At 39.6% G+C, this 18,341-nt stretch overlaps 1 protein-coding gene across 1 annotated transcript; it reads left to right on the plus strand.

Moving 5' to 3' along the window:
* Positions 1-994: 994 nt before the first annotated feature.
* On the plus strand, positions 995-15,690 carry slc41a2a (solute carrier family 41 member 2a). The gene is made up of 10 exons (XM_030097276.1): positions 995-1,379; positions 1,565-1,672; positions 2,975-3,046; positions 3,143-3,287; positions 3,853-3,999; positions 4,207-4,354; positions 4,727-4,806; positions 11,695-11,826; positions 15,280-15,428; positions 15,514-15,690. The coding sequence occupies exons 1-10, from the start codon at positions 1,026-1,028 to the stop codon at positions 15,688-15,690; spliced, it is 1,512 nt and encodes a 503-aa protein (XP_029953136.1). The 5' UTR covers positions 995-1,025.
* Positions 15,691-18,341: the final 2,651 nt, after the last annotated feature.

Below are 18,341 nucleotides of genomic sequence, written 5' to 3' on the forward strand. Positions count from 1 at the left end.
CTGCAATCCTACGAATAAATTCTTCTTAGACTATTATGTTTTCACATATTATTCTGATTATAAGTATCTCTGTGCAGAAATACTGGACAGATAATGCTTTCTTTTTTAATTTGGCTTTGCAAATTGAATTACATTTACAAAATGTCATTTTTGTGCTTTGAATTTGAATTCAAGTGGATTCTGTGGATATGTGGAAATCCTTTGAAGATACAGAGACACAATGGTAGCCTGCGTTTGTATGCTTATTTAAATCTGTAGGTTCAACAGCCATCTCATGAATAACACTGATCCTCTGGATTTTTTTAATTTAAAAGTTCAATGTTTTCTGTAACCTACAATATAAATATTCTGAAAACTGGAAACTTGCATTAGCTTACATTATGCATTACAAAAACACTTAAATGTCAAACATGTATTTCAAGTTTGGACATGTTGATGAGACTGCCAACAAAACTCACAATAGTCCACACAAAAAAACAAACAAACAAACAAAAAAAAAAAAAAAACAGGCAAACAGTTCCATCAGTTTGATAACTCAGTATGTGTTCATCTCGTAGGAATCTCAAACGACGCTCATTGTCAGACAACCCAGCCTCAGTGCTGCTGATGGGAAACATGCGTGAGGAATGATAATGCGGACAATCCATGGCATCAGATGACTGTGAAACAACAAGCAGGCTTTCTATATGTCAGAGTTACACACTTGGTTTCTTGATAAACATGACATCAGCTTTAACTTGCTTTAAAATCATGATGCTATTTCCAGAGCAGTTGATTCAATATGAAGATTCTTATGACCGTTTATGTTTTAGAGTTATATTAACCCTTATACTATTTGTCTGTTATATTAACAAGAATCAAACAACTTGAAATGACAAGATCTTTTTGGTTAGTTGTATTTACTAAACTGAATCAAGTCTGTTTAAAGCAAATCACATCTTTTACATCTCATTTTCAGGCCCACTGTAGCTACATCTGGAGCTGGATCAGCAGGAGCAACATCCTGCTAAACACAGACTTCCACCATGATCACCCCAGAATCCGAGGATAAGAAAGCTTTTCCCAGTGGATCTATGGGGCAACAATATGGATCCAACTTATCAAGTTCTCAGCCCCATGCAAGTTCACAACGTTTGGGTTGGAATGGGAACACATCAGTTAACGGCAGTGAGCAGTATGAGCCGCAGGAGTGCACTGAGACGGATTATCTTCTTCCCAACAAGCTGTACGGTGAATCGCAGCTCAGGAGATCCATAAGAGAGAAGCATGAGCGTGCAGCTACAGAGTCCATCTGCTCCATGATGCTGCAGATCCTGGTGCCGTTTCTCTTGGCTGGTCTCGGTACAATTTCTGCAGGGATGCTGCTTGAAATAGTTCAGGTGAGGAGCAAGGCAAACTAGAGCTTAGATAATCTCCCAACATTTCTTATTTGTTTGTCAATTATTTAAGAAAATCATCATTTTTGGAAAAACTAGATTTGTTTAACTATTGTATTTATGGAGTTTGTTTTTGTACCAACCAACCTTTTGTCTTTTTGCACTGTGCGTGTGTGTTTTCTATGCAGAACTGGGACGTGTTTCAGGAAATCACAGAGATCTTCATACTGGTTCCTGCTGTTTTAGGCATGAAGGGGAACCTGGAGATGACTCTGGCTTCAAGGCTCTCGACAGCTGTGAGCACGTGCACGCAAATCCACACACAGCCACACACTTCTTCCAGGACAACATGGAGCATGAACACAATTTAATGGGATCATAACAATTTACAGGAACAGCTAAAAAAAAAAAAAAAGAACCCTGAAACTTTTATGTCAACAACAGTTTGACTAACAAACACTTTCTCAGAATTATATTTCTGCCTTCTTGCATCATGGGTGTGAAACTCCTCGCTGACCTGTGAATCCCACAGCAGTAGACCGTCCTGCTGTTTAAAGATAATGCACACAAAAGGCCTTCAAATCAGATCCGATCGGACTTCAAATTACTAATGATCGTACCTTTTGATTCCTGATTCTTTTGTGCAGAAGAAATCCACCACACAGTCCGTCTTATGAAGCTCCACTGTGGTGCACCTGTTATAATATTGCAAAGACATTAAGTAATCCTGGAAGGAAAACATCTGAAAAATGCCATCTGTATTGAATATTAACAAAAAAAAAAGCAGTAGCTGTTTCCTGTTCAAGGATGTATTTAGCCATCAAATTACACATAACCATTGTGTCCATTCGAAAAGTGAATACATTCTGCTCACTTTAGTTGTAATCTGTCATTTATCGGCTTTCACAGTTTCTACTGCTCTTCCTTTTTGGTTGGTAGTTGAAGTGATCCACATTTAGCCTGGTAGTTATCACTTGGACCGGGGGTTTCAAACACATTTTTGTTCACAGGCTGCATACAGTCCAGGCTCTTCTTGAATGAGCCAGACTGGTGAAATTGTGCCAAAATAACCACTGAATTTAAACTTTTAAGATTTTCTTTGTTGTGTTGCAGAATACACAATATGAAAACATCTATATTTTTCCAAAATCAGACAAATACTGTGGAAAATAAGCACACATCATCAGTATACAGTTTTGACAGTATCCAAAATATTGTTATCACATTATTCCATATTTACCTTTTTAGTTATGTTTCTTCAAAAAACTTGAAGAGTTTGCTTTAAGACATAAACATATTTTTTTTTTACAGTGACATTGGTTCAAGCAATTTTGAGTGTCTACTTATGATGATAAGCCTTTAAAAGTAAAGTATGTCAGCGTGCTTCTTCATGCTCACGCATTTTTTTTCAGAGTCTTCCATTTATTTGCTCAATGTGGAGAAAAAAACCCCAAAAAACCTTTTCTGACGTTGTAAACCAGATCTGTGAAGATTCAGTAAACAAAAAAAGGTCATGAAATGTATTTTAAAGGTGATATCATCATCTTACAATGCTTTGATTTGTTTTCAAGAAATGAACATGTCTCTGATGATTCCAGGTAAATGCAGGAAAAATGGAATCTGCCAGAGAAAAGTGGATGCTGATTGTGGGGAACTTGTCACTAAAGCAGGTATTTTATTTCACTTCACAACAAATTATACAGCTCTGTACATTTTAAGCAATATTTGTAGGAAAATGAATCTTTTTTTTTCCTGTTTTCACACAGTTACAAGCCACGGTGTTGGGCCTGTTAGCTTCTCTGATGGCGACTGTCTTGGGTTGGATGGCCGAGGGAAAGATGCCCCTCAATCATGGTGTCCTCTTGTGTTCTGCCAGTGTATCCACGGCCTTTGTGGCTTCACTACTGCAAGGTAACTTAACCCTGAACCCCTGACTTTGACCTATCCATCCACGTGGCTATCTTTCATATCCACTTCAAATCATTGTTAAAAAGGCCTTTTCATGCTCGTATTAGGTGCAGCCTGCAGAGGTCGCCAATGTATGACAGAGCCAGACAGTTATGCTGACTCACTCACCTGTTGAGGTGAGGGAGTTTTAAAAAAAACACCATGAAACTGTGGGCAATGTGAAGAGGGTGGAGCTCAACACAGCCTTGACGCTCTCTGAGTGCCCTCTTCCTGCATCTGCTGCTTTGACAAGATTTGATTAGATTTCCTTTGTCATGTACAAAAAGACAACAAATGCAGTGACTGTTCACCAGGTCACCTGTTCCGTAGTCCAGAGTGCTGAGCGCTGAGCAGCTGGATACTCAGTCACTCATAGTGTTCAGACACGACACAGGGATATTTAGCATTTCAGCAGAAGTTGAGTTTAGGCTGCAGGAGTGAGTGTATTCATGAAGGACGATCTGCACAGTATTGTTTACTTGCTGCTTGATTAGAAAAATAGAAGTTGAAAATGCACATTTCTCTCCAGGCATCCTCATGGTAGGTGTGATCATGGGCTCCAAGCGGATGGGAATCAACCCTGATAATGTGGCGACTCCCATGGCTGCCAGCTTCGGAGATCTCATCACTTTGGCCCTGTTGGCTGGCTTCAGCCAGTGGTTTTACTCACTGCTAAGTAAGAACAATAATCTGGTAAACTTATTTATTTCATTCATTCATGCCTCAAAGCACATCATTGCAGTGTTTATTCCACTTCATTTCGAAGCCACAACCTGCGCAGTTCTCACATAAACTTGTGACCCACAATCTGCATGATCACCGCTTATGTTTTTTGGTCTTGTAGTTAAAAAAAATGCATGAACACTTTTTTTTCTTTTCACAGAACACTATTCCTATGTGTTGTACGTGGTGGATCTGTTGTTCTTGTGCCTGATCCCTGTTTGGATTATTGTTGCCTCCAAACACCCAGCAACTGAAGTCCTGCTCCGCACAGGCTGGGAACCAATCGTCACAGCAATGGTCATCAGCAGGTACTCATCTCGACTGGCACTGGAATCTCAGAGAATGAACTGAAGCAGAATTAATTTATTTAATGTCAAAGGGGGTTGCATGGTGGGGCAGTGAAAATGAAAAACGTTATAACTTTTTCTGATCTTCTGAGTTTTAGAAATGTACATATAGTTTTTTGGGATTGGCTCCAGTGCCCTGTGATGGGATTAAATCGTGAAGAGGATGGATGGATGATGAATATGTCAAAGTGTTGTTGATTTATTTTATTTTTATATAAAAAAGAAACTGACTCTTTCCTTCCATCACAGATCACAACAGTTTTTGTCATGCCACCAACAGATTTATACTAATTTTTTTTTTTTTTGTGTGTGTGTGTTTTCCTTTCCTTTTAGTATTGGAGGACTAATTTTAGACAAGACTGTTTCAGACCCAAACTTGGCAGGAATCATAGTTTATGCTCCAGTCATCAATGGTGAGTATATTCAATTCAATCCATCTTTATTTACAGTGTATAGCGTCAAATACAATAGTCATTTCTAGACACTTTTGCATAGAAAACCCAACAGTTCCACATGAGCAAGCATAAGCGACCGTGGAAAGGAAAAAGTCTCTTTTAAAAGCAAGAAACCTTGCAGAAACCTTACCTTTTTTGACGCAAGGATGAAACATCCTGCTCTATGGTTTTCATTATGAAGTGAAATGTCGCTGGAGCACATATTTTAACCTACTGCACTGTATCACTGAGTATTTTGATCATTATCTGTCTACGGGAAGATGTCAGTCTTAAACACATGTTAAGCACGGCGCCCTGGCAGTTATCTGTCACACTCATTTCCTGTGGTGTCATAAATCAGCTGTGTTCCGTTGTGCTGGTTGTTCTGGAGGCTTATCTGTGGAGGGCTGAAGGGCGTCTCTCTCTCTGAAGAAATAAACAGACCTTAACCCATGTCCTTTTCTGGTGTCACTCAGAGAAATAACACGACTCCACTGGAGCTTTTAAAATTTTCACAGGATTTTTATTCACTCAAAACAATAACAGGTTGGAATTCAAATTAGTAAAAAACAAAGGTAAAATACAAAAAACGATAAATCAAAGAGAACTGATTTGTGTTGGTTCTTATAAGTCTCAAATTTCAGACATGTATTATTTGACTGATCAATTTAGGGGATTTTAGATTTTGTCAGTCACAATAATCTGTTGTTACTCAAAATTTGGTGACTGGCTGACATCAACCTTGGAGGTCAACTCCCACCAGATTTCAAAAAAATTGAAAAAGAACAAAAATGATAAGCTTTGGTCTGAAAGTATCTTTCCTGTGGGAAAGTCTGTTAGGTATGCACAGTGCACGAGTTCTGTCTTCATGGCCAGATTTAACCACTCAGGAAGAGATACGAACTCATGAGGTTACAAGCAGTTTCATCGTCTACTGCAAACCACCACATCCTGCCACACCTTTGTGCAGAAAGAGCAAACAGTTGCCAAAGCTAGAAAATAGGGATTACCACAACAAAAAAATATCATATCAGCTGAACACAGTCAGCATGCATGAGCGGGAGTATATGATATAATATATGATTCCATCCAGAAAGGCCCCAGTGTGGGAACAGTGCACAGGAGGGGCGCCCGCGGGCGCATGCAAGAATAGTACATTCAAACATAGTGAGCGACATGACACGAGCTGCACCCCCCACCCCCCCTTCCCTCTCAGACGGGTGAAATGAAAGGGCTCTTCTTGGGCCCGGGACTGATGGCATTATCTTTTCTTTTCATGGGGCCCAAACTCGCATGGTTCCCAGCCATTAGTTCTGGGCACAAAGACATGTTTAGAGAATATCTGCAGGTGCAGGCGGTGTTGAGAGTTTGATAAGGCTGTGATTCTTCCTCTCCTTGAGACATCCTCCGCTCGAGGTCAGAATGACCTGATTACCGTTCAGGAAGACTACACAATACTCAGCTTCATGAGACACATCGTTTTTGTCAGTAACACATTTGAATCTCTGTATTAGACTGACGGATATGTTGACGTGATGAAACTGGCAGCCTCAGAGTGGCATGACTCCCAGCCCATATTCTCCTGGGACTTGGAACTTTTATAGTTGAATTTCATCCTCTGTCCATAGGAGACGGATAAATAAACACCAAAATGTCAAAAAGCAGTCAATAACCCCCCTCCAAGACCCCCACCTCAAGACACACACACACACACACACACACACACACACACACACACACACACACACACACACACACACACACACACACACACACACACACACACACACACACAATCCCTATTTATGACTGTTTACATGTGAAAATGAGACGACATCAAGACATCTGTTCAAGTCACTGCACAGCACTGGGCTGCAACTCCACCCGCCCCCCCGGATCAGCAGTCATGCAGACAGATGGTGAGAACCTCAGATCCAGAACCTCAGGGGCGTGAAACGTGATCTGGTCACAATTACTCCGCATTCAGATAAATACTAATAAAAATCTCCTGCAGCAGCTACACAAACATCTGAAAAAAACTCTCTCAGTTTGTTATGATAGGCAGCTCTCACTGTTTGGACACCCGCCACAGCAGAGCTTCTAAGAGTCGCAAGACCTGATCAGAAGCTGCTGCTGCTGCTGCTGCTGCTTCTCCCTCCGCTATGTCCGAGCTCACAGGGGTGACTGGCAATAATAGCCAAATATTCAGCGATTCGGGGAGGTTTCGCTCCAGTTCATCGAGGGTAACTATAAGCGCGTTTAAAAAAAAATAAAAGCACATATTAATCAGATTTTTATAGCCTTCAAAAACAGTCTCGGTGTTGTTATTAAACATTATCGATTACCTAGATCAACTTGTGAAAAACGTATTCCATCAAATTCATTTTCATCAGGATCTAAAGGGAAAAAAAAAAGGACTTTAAAAATGGAATATTCTAGAGTGATTCGAGAGAGAGAGAGAGAGAGAGAGAGAGAGAGAGAGAGAGAGAGAGAGAGAGAGAGAGAGAATTTGACTTACCTTGAATTATTTCATGATGACTTCGGGGTTGGGGATGTATCTCGGCATAAATGGGGAATTCTGTTCCAAAACACAAATATTAATTTTACAATAATGCGCCTTTTGCAAACGTTAACATATCAAAGTTGAGTAAATTCTGTCACAAAATACAGGTATCAGTTTGCAGTAAGTTTGCAAATAATGGTGCGATATCAAAGTTGAAAAAGATTACCCTTTGGCATGTTGCTCAATCAGCCGGCCTTCTGGGGTCTTGCAGGGAGCGGTGATGTTGCAGACAGAGTTGGTGAAAACTGGAATATTCTCAGACTGCTTCTGAAATGCCGGTTTATATGGCGTTTCGGCCGGTGCGGGTGGGAAAAAAACTTTCTGAGAGGACATTCTTTAAGTTTTTTTAGTCACTCTGGCACTTGGTTTCCTCGTCAGATCATGGACACCCTCATTAATATACATATATGCGAGTGAATTGTGTGTGTGTGTGTGTGTGTGTGTGTGTGTGTGTGTGTGCGCGCGCTCAGACACAATGCAGAAATGGATGCTTAAAATTATCTACAATAATCCACCCTTGATTTTATCTAATGACTTATTTTCTAATTTCTAACAGCGCAATATATTTTATTCTATGTAAACTAATAGCGTTAATCAATATTTCGTGCATAGCCCTGTCTTCAGATTGATTTCTTTATACTATTTATTCTGGCGCTAAAAGTGTTTCATATGTTTATACACTAATTTATTGACAATATCACTGTGTGTTGTTACAATTCAGTAAGCAAAATGCAACAAAATTTCATTCCCTGTGTACTGCTGTGTATTTCTGAAATGCCGGGATTCTAAGTCTATAAGTGTAAACTACTTTTTTTTTTCTTCTGATCAGGTCTTGCGACTCTTAGAGGCTCTGCTGTGCCAGGTGGCCAAGCAATTGGATCAAATATATGAATTACGTTAAAGAACGGTTTGTTACGACATAACAAACCAATCTGAGAGAGTTTTTTCAGTTGTTTGTGTATCTGCTGCAGGAGATTTTGTCATTATACAAAAGTACAATGAAATTTGGAGAGCTTCTCCTTCAGTGCAAATATATTAAATTAAAAAAAGAGCATAAATAATACATAAAAAAGTAGCTGCAGCCGCAGTGGCAGACATAAATATCACAGCACTAGTGACCAGTCGTTGTAAATCCGAGTTCATGGTGGTGATGGCTCTCGGAAAAGAAGCTGTTTTTCAGTCTGTTTGTTTTAGTTTTAATGCACCTGTAGCGCCTGCCAGTGGGCGACATGTCAAACAGCTGGGCACCGGGGTGTGAACTGTCCTCCCAGCTACCGGGTGGAGTAGATGTCCATCAGGGAGGGGAGAGGGCAGCCGATGATCCGCTGTGCTGCCTTGACTGTCCTCTGAAGCCTCCCTCTGTCTGCCTCAGTGTGTGTGTGTGTGTGTGTGTGTGTGTGTGTGTGTGCATGCGGGGAGGTGGGGAAAACTGACAGCACAGAAGGGGCCCTTTAGGAAAACTGCATCTTTTTCAGCATTTCTGCAGTTTCCATGTTAACAGACGTCATTTTCAACACGTTGCCGTGTAGGTTTATGACCCACACGGCTATCTGACAGGTCTCGTTTGATTTGGGCGCCTGTGAAATTTTCTCATTCAGAAGCCGTGCAGACGGACGCGTCAGCCTATTGTTAACTCTTTCACACAGGATAAACTCTTCAGACAAAGGACTGGAGGATCTCTCAGATGCATTTTATTGCAAAAGGAATTAACACCTCAGAACACAAAGAGCGCTTCACTCCACTACACCGCGCCCCCACCCCCATCCCCGCGCGTGACTCAGAAACAGAGAAAAATACAAAATAAAATCAAAAAGTTTTTGTCTTATGCTCATCATAACTCTTAAAGGAACATGCAAATTCTGTGGGCAGCTAGTGAAGTAAAAAAAAAACTATTATTTAATTGTTTCCTTTTGGTACTTAATAGAGAATGTAACAACAATATTTCGACCAGAGTTTGTCCTGAAATGCATGTTTTAGTAATAGACTCATCTATCTGGGACGCATCTGGGACTAAGCCAGAGGGAAGTGTGAGCCACTCTCTGGTTTGATAACAGATGTACTGTTCTTAATTTGGTGTCACCATTTTAACAGCCATTCTTTTACTGATCTCATTCATTTGTGTTCAACTAGTGATTTTTTTATACTCTTTCCTTACCCTGAATAAATATACATATTTATATCTACACTGAGTTGAAAGGGTCTTTTTATTTAAAAGAGTCACTGACTTTGTCAAATATTCAATATTGAGTTTTCCAATCCAAACATTCTAAGGAGTTGTTTTTATGTTTTGTATTTTGCCACTTGATTACTTTCCAGTATGTAGAATCTGTTGGTGGGCAGCTGTGGTTTAGTGGGGAGCGCGGTCGTCTTTCAATTGAGACGTTGTTAGTTCAACTCCTGTCTCCCCCTGCCTGCATGTCGCAACCCCCACAACTATGGGAAAAATAGCACCACTGCTTCGTAGTCGTCACGGTAGAGACAAAGGTTAAGGGAGACCCCCCCCCCCTCCGAAGCGGAGCCCCGAAGGCGGTTACTCCTTGTGTTGCGGTGGTTTATGGACAGTTTGTCTACATGTGAAATTCCCATTTCGTCTACACCAAAACTCCCAGTTCGTCTACTACCTTTTTGGCAAACATTCCCATTTCGTCAAATTTTGTCTACTTTCAACATTAGACCACCAAAATAACATTAAAGGTCTAATACACGATTTTCTCGAAAAGACGAAGCCCCACGTCTGTTACTCACTTTTTGAACAACGCGCATGCGCCAGACCATCCGCCCGGCTCTCCTGCTTCTCCCAGGGAACGCGGAAGTGTACGAGCGCGATCTCCTCTTCTCTGGCGTGCACGGCTCTGTTTACAGTTTCTGCGATCCGCCTCGCTCATAAATAAAGCTTTTTTTCCTGAAACAGCTACAGTTTCATTATGTCAGACTCGCCATCGGTAAGTACGAGCTCAGAAGCTCACCGGCTACATAAACACTCTGAATGCGCATGCGCAAAAGGGAGAAGCTGATTGGGCGCAAGCACGGAGAACCGCCTTACGAAAGCAGCTCATCAGAATGATTGACAAACAGACCCACCAATTATTTAGGTGATCCACCCGGAAATCAAAATGTTGTATTACACCTTTAATTATGAAAATTGTTTAAGAAACAGGATTTTTTTTAATATATATATATATAAAAAATGCTACAACAGCTATTTATTTCAGATATTAATGTGTTCATGATATATGACCTTAAAATAGGCCTTCTGTAACAGCTGCATTTTTATACCACCAAAATGCCAATAATTCTTAAAGTTAGTACATTCATGATAATAAAGTGACTTAAGTCAGATACAAAGGTGTGACATCAATGGCCTAACTTTAACCTTAACCCTTGAAATTTAGTATTTAAAAGGGTAAGAATAGGTCAAAATATAGCAAAACCTTTGGAAAAGTAGTGAAACGTGGGAAAAACACACAGTAGACGAAAGTAGATGAAATGGGAATATATGTCAGAACTTAGCAGAGTAAACGAAATGGGAAGAAAAATGACATGGGAGTAGACGAAATGGGATGTTACTGTTGCGGCACCTTCCGGAAACTCCCATGGCCAAGCTGGTACCAACTGTAGCGAGGCTGAGAAGGGAGATCTGTCAACTGGGCATCTCAGTTCCTCCATAAACTTCGCCCCAGCTTGTCTCTCTTGAGATCGACGGAGCTTGTCCTCATCGAAAAATCGATGGACTGCTGAAAAAAAACAAAACAAAGAATCGGTCGGTTTTGATTAATGGGGAAATCTTTTTTTCTGATATCAGTATAATGATGAGATTACCTAGTTTGAAATTTTCTCACAATTCTGATTCTTTCAAAAACATTTAGAAAAATATCTGTTCCAAAAAGCATTCGAGACCAAACTGACACAGCGTCGTCTTGACTGTCCTGTGTATAGGTACTGTCTATATATCTTATGTCTTTGAAGTACTTTGCACTGTTTTTACGATCTCTTATCTTATGCGTTATGTATCATGCTCTGTTTATATAATCTTTTATCCTTATATCTTGCTCTTTACATGATTATCTGCCACTGTGAAGCATTTTGTGACGGTTGCTCTACTTACTTACCTCTTGATCTTTCTTACACCAGTTAAACCATCTCACTTTGTTTTCAATCATGACACTTATTATGTAAAAGATTCAAAAGTGTTTCCCTTTCAATCACTATTTCTTTATAATTCAGCATTACTTCATTACATTGCAGCTGGTTATCTACTTAACAGTATAACAATGGCGTCTGTCTGCCTTTTCTTTCCTTTTCAGGTATTGGAGGAAACCTGGTTTCCATACAATCCAGTCGCATTTCAACTAATCTGCATATGAATTATCCCCCTGGAGAAGTTCCTGAGAGCCGTGAGGGATGCTTCAGCCCTTGCCGTACTTTCATTGGTTCAGGTAAAAATCAAATTTGCAAGAAGTTGAAAAAACCTCATCCTTTCACACCTCACACCACCACAGGTTTTGTGTGAATTCTTTAAAAGTGGAATTTCACACCTGAAATTGTTTGGCCCCTGCAGCGCCGCATTATGTGATAACGCCGCATTATGTGATAATGTAATAAATTTTCACATCATTATGTAATAACGCCGCATTTTGAAATAAGTTGCCGCATTTTGTAATAAAATTCTTGAACGCAATATGTAATAAAATATGCGGCATTTTGTAATAAGTTGTTACATATTGCACCGGTTATTACAAAATGTGGGTGTTAAAAATGTTTTTGAAGAAAATGTAATAATTTGGTGCATTATGTAATAAACCACGCAAATTGATGTCTCAGTTTGAAAAAAAAACATGATAACGTCAGAACAACATTGATTTTAAGCATTCTAGCATGACTCATAACTAAGAATAACTTTTACAAACAAGATGTTTCAATAGTCAAAACTTATTCAAATATAACTGTTTATTATAATCGTAGAGAATGTGTTTGATAGCGCAGAGACAAAAACTGCACAAAATGCCTGTTAGACACAAACATTGTCAGTGCACTGAATGGTCAAACATTTAAGGTAGTAATCAAGATCTGATTAGCAATGATAAGCTAAACTAGCAGCCGCTAGATTGGTTTGGGAAGTTTCTGAAATGACCTTTTCTGGCTCTTTTCTGGCATAACAGACTGTTTATCTGCTCCTTTATTGCAGATTATTTAGAAAAAATTAAGCACATACATTGTCATACATTGTTTATCCATGTGCTGCATAAACCCGATGACTGTGCCCCAGATAAACACCATCAGGATGCCCTGGATATACCCCATGACGATGTTCTTCTATATGATGATGGAAATTGTGACATGCCCAACCTGCCGACAGAATTGCTGTCATGTTATTCAGTTAACGCTACATGCTGACATGTCAATGCTTGGTGTATTCAATAGGGTTTCTAAACTTTTTCAAGACCTTGCATCACGATCTCTTCCTCAAATCTACATCAGGGAATCTTTAGCTGAAAGCCTTCAGTTGGAACATGGCAGTGAGAGTGTCATTAGCGTCATGACGCTATATAAATCAGCTGGACGTGGGAGTGGTCTCTCCGTGAAATTAAGGGAGCTATTTGGAAAAAATAACAAGAGGATGAGGGCCAGGGTCTTGCTGAGGCACACAAGCTGTGGACATTCCAAAATCAAGGACATTTTTTGGAAAACATAGTGTGGGAGGGAAGGAAGGAAGGAAGGAGAGGTAGGATGTAAAGAGTGAATGAATAAAGGAAAGAATGATAGGAGGAACTTCCAAATGTGGCACAGATTCCATTTGACCTTGAACACTATGTATCTGTTGTACCTAGTTCAATCATTTTCTGACTGATCATCTTTAATCTTACTAAGTGGTGGTTGTTTTAACAGAAGTTTATGTTGGAGGAACAGCTCGTCTGAGCAGGCCACATATGGCCGGTACAATAGACTGATACATGGTTACACCATAGAAGGCAGCCTGAACTGGAGATGAACTGCCTCCAGGGCTTCTGACCGGGCGTCAGCCCAGTCAGACCTGATGTCCCTCAGGGCTGTGGTTTTTATGTTATCACAAAGAAAACATGGTGACCTTTCACCTACGCAGTCACAAGACACGAAAGGCGCAAGGCAGAGTAATAAAATCACAGTTTGGACATTTAAATGGAATACAAATATACAACAATGCATAACATAATCCAGATGTGTGTGTGTGTGTGTCTTCTGACATTTCTGTGCACTGATGATGTTTCTGTCTGCAACATGCATTTAATGCAGTTTTTGTCTCTGAACTTTCAAACACATTCTCTATGATTACAATGAACACATATATTTAAATAAGTGTTGACCAATGAAACATCTTACTAGTTTGTAAAAGTAATTCTTAGTTATGAGTCATGCTAGAATGCTTAAAATCAATGTTGTTCTGACGTTATGTGTTTTTCAGACTGAGACATCAGTTTGGGTGGTTTATTGCATAATGCACCAAATTATTACATTTTCTTCAAAAACATTTTTAACACCCGCATTTTGTAATAACCGGTGCAATACGTAACAACTTAATACAAAATGCGGCAAACTTTATTACATATTGCGTTCAAGAATTTTATGACAAAATGCAGCGTTATTACATAATGCGGCGCTACAGCCCCCATGTGTTTGAAGAGATGCAGAATCAGATCTAATCTCTCTTCTCCATATGTAAATAGCCACAGCCCTTTTGGTATTTTAATCCAAAAATTTAAAAATTCAAGTTGTCACCTTGAAATAAAATGCGTTGTGCATGGTGATCTGAACTTAAGTGTCGATCCCTGGAGAGAAGTGAGAACAGGCGCCATTACATATTCATGCATCTTCACTCAGACCATTTCACGAGGTGGTCTGCTCGCATATGTTTGGTAGTGAGAACAATCCTTTTGTTTACAATGGACTTTGTATTCCTGTGTAAATCAGAATGAAGCTTAATTCTGCTCTAAAATGACCATGTAAACGCCTGAAAACTGGTTTATTCGGCTGGTTTATTCTTCTTTGGAAGCAGAATTATATGTAAATTAGGTAAGCGCCCCGTGGTTCTACTCGGACGGAGAGGTTTTATTTAACGGGAGTTTTATAAGATTTGGATATAATGAAACTAGCAGATAGAAGGGTGCACAACAACAGGGACATTTTCAAAGCTGTAGCGTCAAAGTTAATCGAGAAACAAAGAACAGAAAAACGCTGTTTCCTTCCGGAAGACCTAAGTACCCCACGCCCGCTCAATGTCCAATCAGAACGCTTCACAGACCCCGGCGTGAGAGAGGATTTAATCCTTCATTTTTCCCATGTAAACATGAAGCTCACGAATATCATTCTGAATAACTTAATTCAGAATTGACCAATTCCCAATTAAAAACACCATGTAACCACACTCAATGTGTCTTGAGTGCGCTTGTGATAGCGGCGCAGCGGGAAGAAGCGTCAAGCCCAATGGCAGCTGGCGGAGAATTTCTTGAGTGGTGCAATTCATCAACCCTCATCATTCGCTCACCGCTCCGCTGTGCAAGCGATCTTGCCTCGCCACATGTGCTCAGATCAGCCGAGACGCATGTTCGTGCCAGGTGAAAACAGGCCCAGGGTTTTGTTTTATGTGTATTGGATTAACAATCCTTAACAATCCTTAATTTTTTTTCTGTTTTCTTTTTTTTTTTCTGTTTCACAGTTATTAGCAGCTGCCTGTTTGAAAGCACACATTGATGGATATTCAAAGACACAAATTGAGGAAGAAATAATGTTTGTGGAATTTAATGAGGCAGAGCCATTGATGAATCGATGAATTAAATCAACTGAATCATAAAATGGGAATGGACTCAAAATACTACATGAACTTTGAAACTGAGGTTAGGTTTTTGTCATTGCAGGAGCAAACCATCGTTCTGCCCAGATTCTTCTTTTTCTGGTCATCCCTGGTCAGCTGATCTTCTTACACGCTATCCACCTGATTAAAGGCGGGCACACGTTGCCTAGTCCACTCTTCACAGTTTTCTTCCTTTCTGCCTCCCTGATTCAAGTGAGTCAAATATTGATATAATAATAATATTAATACCTTGATTCCTGTTGTGACCTGCACTAACTTTCATGTCTCTTTCTCACAGGTCTTCTCCCTACTGTGTATAGCCGATTGTATGATCCACTGCCTCTGGCGGAGGCATAAAGACCCTGACAGTTACTCAATACCGTACCTCACAGCCCTCGGAGATCTTCTGGGCACTGGCCTCCTCTCTCTTGCTTTTGTGAGCCTGTGGTGCATTGGCGACCTTGGCCGTGTGTAGATTCAACAAGGAGGAACGTCTGAGGAAGAATGCTTAAACACACAACATACGCATTGCTTATACAGGTGAATACTTTATTCAAACACAAAGAATATGAATGGACTTTTTTGGGAGCACAATTGTAGTTTTTTTTGTTTTTACAGTGTCATATTTAGACAAAAAACAAAAAACGTTTTCCACTATGGTTTCAAAGATGATCAAAATGTTTCCTCCGTTATTTTTCCTAAATAAACCAATTAAAACAAAAGTTACATAGTTTACAAGCCTTGTCCTCCTGAAGACATTAAGTCTCCATGATGTTCAGAACATCCACATCATTGTTGTTACGCTATTTCCACTTGAGAACATTTCTGCACTTTGCTCCACACTGGTGATTTTTCAAACCATTTAGGCCTTGTCTACACGACAACACTTCAAATGGAAACTCATCGTTTTTGAGTTTCGTGTCATAAAGGTTTTGCGTTTACATGTCAAGGCTTTGAAAACAACATCTTCAAAAACGTACTTTAATGATTATATTGTTCTGTCAAACCATCAGGTGTGTGCAGCCGTATACATTTTCCTCGACAAACATGACCATTCACAGTGTACAATAAAGGTTGGAAACCTGTAGACATCAGTAGCAGAGAACAGAATAGAATAGACTTTATTGCCATTGCACGGGAAGGAGGGGGGGGGGGGGGTACAATTAAATTTCGCGGGTGTTCATGTAGAGCTACAATTCATCTCTGTAAAATGGATGGGAAAGACTAGAGACAGAGATAAGGGACGAAACAGAAAAGCAACACCGGCATTTTGATGAACACAGAAACAATACAAAAGGCAAGTATAATTTAGAAATGTGCATCCACAAGATGCAAGAAAAATAAATAAATAACAGCTGAAACATTCGAATGGTGATCCGGCCGCATGAAGACAGAAAGTGTAGCTGCTGCTGAGCCTTTTTGACCAGGGCCCTCCCTGATGCTGTCAGACCAGGAGTGGTCGGCGGAGATGTGGGCGCCCAGAAACCTGAAGGTGGTGACAGTCTCCTCCTGTTCTCCATTTATGAGGAGGGGGTCGTGGTCCTGTCTGATCCTCCTGATGTCCATGGTCAGTTCTTTAGTTGTCTAGACATTCAGGGTCAGGGTGTTTGCTGGGAGTTTATCTGCCTGAGCACAAAGAGAAGAGGTCAAGAAACACAGCATGGAGCACTAGATCACCTAACTGGTGAGACAATAACATCCTCTGAAACTGTAGTGTAATTTTTCTCTCTATGGCCTCTAAAGTCCCAGAAGGTGATGTTTTTTTAATCTTTTGAGCACGATGTGATTAGTTAGGTAGGACAGGTTAGATCCCAGATAGAAATAGATTATTTATTTGGTCAAGATAATTAACTTGTCCCCAAAAGACAAATAACTTTGTGCACACAACTTCCTACCACAGGCCATCACTCTTTACAATAACTCACACCTGGTCGACAGAGAAACTCACACCGATGTGCTGCATAGGTCAATTTTTCTGGATAGCGCTGTTATTTATAAACCTTATTATCCGAGCATTCTTTATTTTTCTTTTCTCTCGCTCAGCACACTTCTCCTATCTTTAATTCATCAACATTTTCTCATGTCCTTAATCTTTTACCTCTTTTACTCTGTGGCTGTACTCATTGTATATGCATGTATCTGTATGAGTGTAAATATGTGTGTATATATACATGCATATATGTATATAGTCTTGATTACTGAATAGAATTTTTTCTGCATGAATTATGTTTTTAACTTTGTTTGCTCTCTGATGCTGTTGTAACACCAGAATTTCCCAGTTTGGGATTAATAAAGTAATACTTTACTTGATTAGTTCAGTAAAGTTGGCATGATATTCACAGATTCCAACTTTTGCCCAAAAAAAACAAAAAACAAAACAAAACAAAACTCTTTACCAAACATCATTAACACACAAAAGACATCTTTTTCCACTGGTGTGTAGTGAACTATATGCTACAAGCTCATTTTATGCAGCAGCAGAAATACAAATTACAAGACCACTGTAACGATGAAGACAGATTGTTGAATTTTATTATTCATAAATATCCATACAAATGATTAAGAAGTCTTTTTTCTCAGATTAATTGTGTCAAGTGACAAGTCTGTAGTGATTTTAATGAGACTGTAAGGAATATCAGTGACAGTGCTGGACAGTTTTGTTGTATCTGAAGTTTTGAAATTTGCACACGGTCCCTTTTGATTTTGAAAATGAGTCTGTGGCATATTGACCACATCATACCGATGGGGAAGATGTGTCTTTTGTGTGTAAATGACATTTTTTTAGAGAGTTATTGATGCCAAAATTTCAAATCTGTGATTATCAGGCCAACTTTACTGAATTAATTAAGTGTGCACAAGTTATTTATCTTGTGGGCACAAGTTAATCACTGTGTGCAATTAAATAATATTGTGCTCACAAGATGAAAAGAAAAATCAAATTCTGGGACTTTCAGTGTGCGAAAAACCATACGTTAAAAAAAATGGCATAATTCTGCATCTGATCCATGATTATGATCATACAAAAATAATACTAATAAAATAAAGGGAATACACGGAGGAAACAACATTTTGCCAATATTTAGCCCCCCTCCTCTGAAAAATAAAAAAAAGTTCACAAATCATGTT

Source organism: Salarias fasciatus, chromosome 7 (assembly GCF_902148845.1).
Source record: "Salarias fasciatus chromosome 7, fSalaFa1.1, whole genome shotgun sequence".
Classification (NCBI taxonomy): Eukaryota; Metazoa; Chordata; class Actinopteri; order Blenniiformes; family Blenniidae; genus Salarias; species Salarias fasciatus.